Source organism: Macaca nemestrina, chromosome 14, assembly GCF_043159975.1.
Source record: "Macaca nemestrina isolate mMacNem1 chromosome 14, mMacNem.hap1, whole genome shotgun sequence".
Lineage (NCBI taxonomy): Eukaryota > Metazoa > Chordata > Mammalia > Primates > Cercopithecidae > Macaca > Macaca nemestrina.
This window is the reverse complement of record NC_092138.1, coordinates 110,782,876-110,789,143: the sequence shown is the minus strand read 5'-3', so window position 1 is coordinate 110,789,143 and position 6,268 is coordinate 110,782,876. Positions and strand designations below refer to the sequence as shown.

At 56.3% G+C, this 6,268-nt stretch overlaps 1 protein-coding gene across 9 annotated transcripts in view; it reads right to left on the bottom strand.

The window, feature by feature from the left end:
* The window catches only part of LOC105463988 (spectrin alpha, non-erythrocytic 1), an 85,970-nt gene that overhangs the window by 602 nt on the left and 79,100 nt on the right, over window positions 1–6,268 (bottom strand). For 4 of the 9 annotated variants that reach the window (XM_071078416.1, XM_071078414.1, XM_071078415.1 and 1 more), the window contains 8 exons: window positions 5,578–5,690; window positions 5,129–5,146; window positions 3,871–3,933; window positions 2,691–2,745; window positions 738–934; window positions 577–630; window positions 343–489; window positions 109–256 (listed from right to left, as the gene is read on the bottom strand). In XM_071078416.1, coding sequence (XP_070934517.1) covers window positions 109–256; window positions 343–489; window positions 577–630; window positions 738–934; window positions 2,691–2,745; window positions 3,871–3,933; window positions 5,129–5,146; window positions 5,578–5,690 — 795 coding nt within the window. The remainder of the gene's footprint in view (window positions 1–108; window positions 257–342; window positions 490–576; window positions 631–737; window positions 935–2,690; window positions 2,746–3,870; window positions 3,934–5,128; window positions 5,147–5,577; window positions 5,691–6,268) is intronic. The other 5 variants (XM_071078418.1, XM_071078419.1, XM_071078421.1 and 2 more) reach the window with 2 other exon arrangements.

The following is a 6,268-nucleotide window of genomic DNA, read 5'->3' as shown; positions in this document are numbered from 1 at the left end:
AGAAAACTGTACCCAGCACAGGGCCTGTTGCCCCAGACTCGGCTCTGCCACAAATGTGGCTTTAGTTTTCCAAAGGACACCTCTTCACCCACCTCCTGAGGCCCATACCTGGTAGAGTTCCTCCTTGGTCACGTAAGGCTTTCCCTCTGAGCTGAGGGCCCGGAAGGCGCTCTCGATCTCCTCACTGGACTTGACGTTCTCGGTTTCACGGCTGATCATGAAAGCCATGTATTCTTGCAGGGAGACGTGGCCATCTCTAGGAGAGGAGGAGCAAGAGCCTGAGCAGGGAGGGGCAGGTGGGTGCTCAGGGTGCAGGCTCACAGCACCCGGCCTAAGGCTTACCTGTTTGGATCCACCGTGTCCAGGATTGCCTCGAACTCAGGGTCAGGTTCCCCTTCCTCCACCATGGGCAGGTCATAGCCCAGGGAGCGCAGGCAAGATTTGAACTCCTGATGGTTCAGCCTGCCAGACTTGTCCTTGTCAAAGTGTCTGCAGCACAAAGCCGAGGGCAGCTCAGCACACAGCCCTGCTGCCGAACACCCCCCACCCAGCCAGGGCGAGTGGGGCTGAACTCACTTAAACATCATGCTGAATTCTTTGAGGGCCTCCTCAGTGACACCTGTTGTGTTCCTGAAAGAAGAACAGAAATTAGGGAGCAGACCCTCCACACAGCAGGTGAGCATGTCTTTTCCTCCCTGGGCTCCAGGCTGAGCCTGGCCCACAGCCCTCCCGGGTACCTGGCCTGGATCTGCTGCTCCAGGTTGTGCTGCATGCGCATGCCCAGCTGGTCCAGTTGGTCCCACTGCTGGGCCAGGCCCACGGTGCTGTGCTCCGTGTACTTGTTGTCCAGGATGAGGGCCTCCTCCATGGCGGCCCCCAGGTCCTCAATCTTTTTGAGCTGACTTCTCATGGCTCGGATTTCCTGGTGTTTGCGCTGCAGGGGCGGGGAGCACAGATGCTCAGACAGGGGCCCTCAGCTCAGTCACCAGCCCAGGAGCCACTTACTGCCCTCTGGTTCCTGCTTCAGGCCTGGCCTGAGACCTCTTAAAACAAGAACATTTTAGAATAGGAATAGTGGGATGGGGTGAAGCTGAAGAAACCCCAACCACCTCAGCAGGAGGAGAGACTTTCAATGTGAGGGTTCTAAAGCAGCTGGTAGACCTGCCAGGGGGCAGTGCACACTGAGGATAAGTGCGGTGAGGACTCCAGGAAGCAATGGCCAAAGATTTTTAATTTTTTTTTGAGATGGAGTCTCACTCTGTCACCTAGGCTAGAGTGCAGTGGGGCAATCTCAGCTCACTGCAACCACCCGGGTCCAAGTGATTCTCCTGCCTCAGTCTCCTGAGTAGCTGGAATTACAGGTGCCCACCACCACACCCACCCAAATTTTTGTATTTTTAGTAGAAGTGAAGTTTCACTGCATTGACCAGGCTGGTCTTGAACTTCTAGGCTCAAGTGATCTGCCTGTCTTGGCCTACCCAAAGTTCTGGGATTACAGGCATGAGCCACCGCACCCAGCCTTATTTTTAAGACAAGGTCTTGCTACATTGCCCATGCTGGACTTGGGGCAGGTGTGGGCCACTGTGTCCAAAGACTTAATTTTTTTTCAGATGGAGTTTCGCTCTTGTCACCCAGGTTGGAGTGCAATGGCCTGATCTCGGGTCCTGCAACCTCTGCATCCCAGAATCAAGTGATTCTCTTACCTTAGCCTCCTGAGTAGCTGGGATTACAGGTGCCTGCCACCACACCCAGCTAATATTTAGTATTTTCAGTAGAGATGGGGTTTCACCATGTTGGCCAAGCTGGTCTCGAACTCCTGACTTCAAGCAATCCACCCGCCTCAGCTTCCCAAAGTGCTGGGATTACAGGCGTGAGTCACCACACCCAGCCCCAGACTTTCTTTAAAGTGAAGAGCCCTCGGTAGGGAGTGGTGGCTCACGCCTATAATCCCAGCACTTTGGGAGGCCGAGGCGGACAGATCACTGGAGATCAGGAGTTGGATGGCAACTCCATCCTGGCCAATATGGCAAAACACTGTCTCTACTAAAAACATAAAAATTAGGCCAGGTGTGGTGGCTCACGCTTAATTCCAGCACTTTGGGAGGCTAAGGCAGATAGATCACCTGAGGTCAGGAGTTTGAGACCAGTCTGCCTGGCCAACATGATGAAACCCTGTCTCTACAAAAAATACAAAAACGGCCCAGGTGTGGTGGTGGGCGCCTGTAATCCCAGCTACTTGGGAGGTTGAGGCAGGAGGATCACTTGAACCCAGGAGGTGGGAGGTTGCAATGAGCCAAGACCATGCCCACTGCACTCCAGCCTGGGCAACAAGAGTGAAACTCCATCTCAAAGGATAATTAAAAAGAAACAAATTCGCCGGGCGTGCTGGCACATCTGTAGTCCAGCTGTTTGGGAGCGGCTGAGGCAGGGGAATCGCTTGAACCCAGGAGATGGAGGTTGCAGTGAGTCAAGATCGCACCACTGCACTCCAGCCTGGGTGGCAGAATGAGACTCCATGAAGAAAGAAAGAAAAAAGGAGAGAGAGAGAAGAGCCCTAGACTGCTTTAGACCAAGGGAAAAGAGTACAATAGCACATCTGGTTCCTGACTTTAAACCAGGAAGGGAAGGGGTAGCCTGGGGGGTGGCTGGGTGAGGGGTCTCTGCTGGGCCACAGCCCCATGGGCACTTACTTTGGTAGCTTCAAGCTGGGATTCGAGGGTCCCCGACTCCTCCACCATGCAGGACCTAGACACAGAAGGACAGTAAGGAAAAGGGCCTGCTCCCAGCTGGCCGAGAGCTCAGAATGAACCTTCTCTCAGAGCAGTGCCTGGCAACCTCACATTCCTTTTAAGGGAACTGAACCTAACTGCAATTGGCCATCTTTATCTAATGGGCCCCAGGAATCCAGGGAGGGCAGGGAGCATTTCTCCCGTTTTAGAGATGGGAAGCTGCTGCCTTGGTGTGGGCTAGGGCTGAGCCCACTCGTCTTGCTCCCAAGGCCAGGATGACTCAGGAATGGAGTTTAAATTCCCCCATGGGTACAGGGCAGCTGCAAGCCTGTCTGAGCATCCTCTCTGCAGCCTTGGAGGGGATGGGACACCCTGACACCTGACAGACGGGAGACCTCAGGGCAGAGGGGAGGCTGAGAACCTGACAGCCTCCCCATAGAAACCCTGGAGTGTCCTGGCAAGGTTCCTGAGGAGGGAGCCCCATTCTAGGGGGAATGAGAGCACGACCCTGCAGACAAAGGACACAAGTGGAGTGCTGGGAGATCACAACCAACTGTGCCAAAAGGAGGGATGGCTGTGACTAAGCCCCAGATCCCGGTTTCATCCTCTAGACACAGTCAGGGAGGCAGCCTCCTCTCTAGGATCAAGTTCTGAGAGCAGATGGGCTTTGGGGAAGCTCCTTCCCAAGAGAACACAGTGCCAGGTCACAGAGGCTACCAGTAAACAAAGACGACAAACAAGTTAGGGACGTGCAAGGATGGATTCACACAGGGTGTATGGCCTTGGTGGGGTTTTAGCCCAAGCTCCCCTGTACCCACATTCGCCCCAGCCTACCCTTTTAAAACCCAGTGAGCTGGGGTTAGCTCTGCAATCTCCCCAAGTTCAGAGTGCTCTAGCAAGGCAAGGCACCAGGCTTCCTCCTACCCCAGCAGGTCAGACTCACAGTCACGCCATGTCCCCCCGGGGAAAATGCCCCCCAGGACCTGGGGGCAGGAGGCTGGGTGCCGGTGCAGTGGGAGGACAGACCCCTCCTTCCCAAGCGGCCGAGGGCGGCAGGTTAGTCAGGGTGGAGCCGCCTGGGGATGTCAAGAGTGCATCAGTAAAGCCACAGTGAGGTAAGAAGAGAAATAAGGAGAAAAACCTTCCAGACAGATCATCCCCAACTTCATACTGATAGACACGAATGACTCGACGATATGCTATGCTAGTCAAAGAAAAGAAACCAAATGAATACACCAAAGGGAGGGGAGGCAAGAGCACACTGCAACAGACATACAAGGCCCAAGCTGGCAGGGCGCAGGCAAGGGCAACCTGGTGCCTGGCGGGTACCTGGAGGCAGCAGGCCCAATGGCTCACCCCAGGCACCTCACACTAGGAATGGGCAAGAAGGGCAGGGCTTGGAAGGAGCCATAAGGTGAGGGGAGCGTGGCACCTCATGACCTCATGGAGACAAGAACAAGACCAGCAGACACAGCCATGGGGCAGGGAGGGGAGTCAGGTGGCCAGGGTGTCCTACGGGCACAGGCCGGAAACTGCGATCCCTACGTCCCCAGCTGCTCTGCCATCAGAATGTGTGGCCCGGCTGGAGGGGTCTATTTTTCTCCTGGCTGCCTATACAGGCTTGATATGCCTGTGTGCTGAGCCTCAGGAGTGCAGACTAAGCCACTCCAGTCCCACCAGCCCTGGCTTTCACAGCGGGCTTGGCAGATGACAAAGGTGACCCGCCCAGGGAGAGGCCCCAGGCTGAGCAGAGAAGCCCCCGCCGGGACTGGGTGGGACAGCTCTGCTCCTCCCTGGGGCTCCTCCCACGTCCTGTCTATCACATCATAACGGGGGCATTTTTGCCTTCTATTAGGGCGGTCAGTTCTTACCCTTCCTGACCCCAGGAAAGTCAAGTGGCAGCCTCAGCTACTTGGGAGGTGTCAGTGCCCAGCCCTTCTCAGCTGTGAACTTACTGTACCCTGCCTGAGCCCCCAACATTGCCATCTGCTTCATGCCCACTGACCACTGTTGGACACGCTGTGGAAGCAGCGCTGAGAGCCCAACAGAGCCCGGGGACTGGACAGGCGTGGGGGTTCTCAGGGCCCCTGGACTCCAGCTCTGGCCTTCGTGCTTCATCACCTTCACTACCCAAAGTGAGCCCTTGGAATCGCTCAGTGAGGCAAGGGTAGCTCCCTCTGGCTTGAAGGCTCTATCGGGGACCCGGGACCATGGGCTATGGGGCAAGGAACACGCTCCTTGTCAGGTGACGGGAAAGGTGGGAGGGGAAGTGCAGCCTGCCCTGGGCAGGAAGGCCCATCCCGGGATCCTCCACAAGCCAGGCTACAGGACAAGGGCAGAGGGGCAAGCGCACGAGACCCCACACGACAAGCCCGGAGAAGGAAGAAAACAATATTAACCCATCGAGGAGGTATGTCCTGTGGAGAGCAGATCCAAGCAGCCAGGAGACAAGGTGGTATCCGGACAACAGCAGCAATCGGGAGGTGGGGGACAGAGAGAAGACAAAAGAAAGAAAGGAAAACAAAAGCAACAACATCAGTACTCAATGCATAGACCCTGCATCGTCTGTCGCCAAATCACTGCTGGGGCTGATCACACACCCTGTGTGGCCCCACTCAATCCAGGAGCTCCAGCAACTTGGTCTCTGGGACATGCAGCACTGGGAGGCTGCTCTACCTATGCTCCCACTCCCGGCTCCAAACACGACCAGGCATTGCCAGCCCAGCTTTATTCCCAGGCTGCCTCTGGTTTTACACAAAGCACCCCCACCTCCTTGGGGCTGGAGGCTCTCCAGGGCTTAAGCATAGCAGGGACATGCTGCTGCCCCCTGGCCCCAGAGGGCTGGCACCTGGTCTCTTGGATCCACTGGTGGAAGGCATTGGCGTGCTGGGCAAACTCCTGGCGCAGCTTGTCGTTCTCCTCCTGCCGCCGCTGTTCCTTTTGCAGCTCCAGCTCCCTCTCCTGAGGGCCAAAGGGGGGCAGATGCTATGCACTGCTGTGGCAGTGACACCAGCCCCTCCTTCACAGATGGGCTCAGGATGGATGGAGGTGGCCTCCCTGCAAGGAACCTCCCCAAAGATGAGAGGGGAAGGAGGCTGGGAGACATGAGGCCGGCTCAGAGCACTTGGTAGTTCTTTCTCTGTTCCCACCCCTCAGGTGCTTCAGGAAGGGGTGGACCTGGCGGGGAAGCGACTGGCCAGTCAAGCAGGGAGTTGCTGGACTGTCAGAAATGGAAACTTCTGGCCGGGCGCGGTGGCTCACGCCTGTAATCCCAGCACTTTGGGAGGCCGAGACGGGTGGATCACGAGGTCAGGAGATCAAGACCATCCTGGCTAACACGGTGAAACCCCGTCTCTACTAAAAAATAAAAAAAAAAACTAGCCAGGCGAGGTGGCGGGCGCCTGTAGTCCCAGCTACTCGGGAGGCTGAGGCAGGAGAATGGCGTGAACCCGGGAGGCGGAGCTTGCAGTGAGCTGAGATCCGGCCACTGCACTCCAGCCTTTGAGACTCTGTCTCAAAAAAAAAAAAAAAAGGAAACT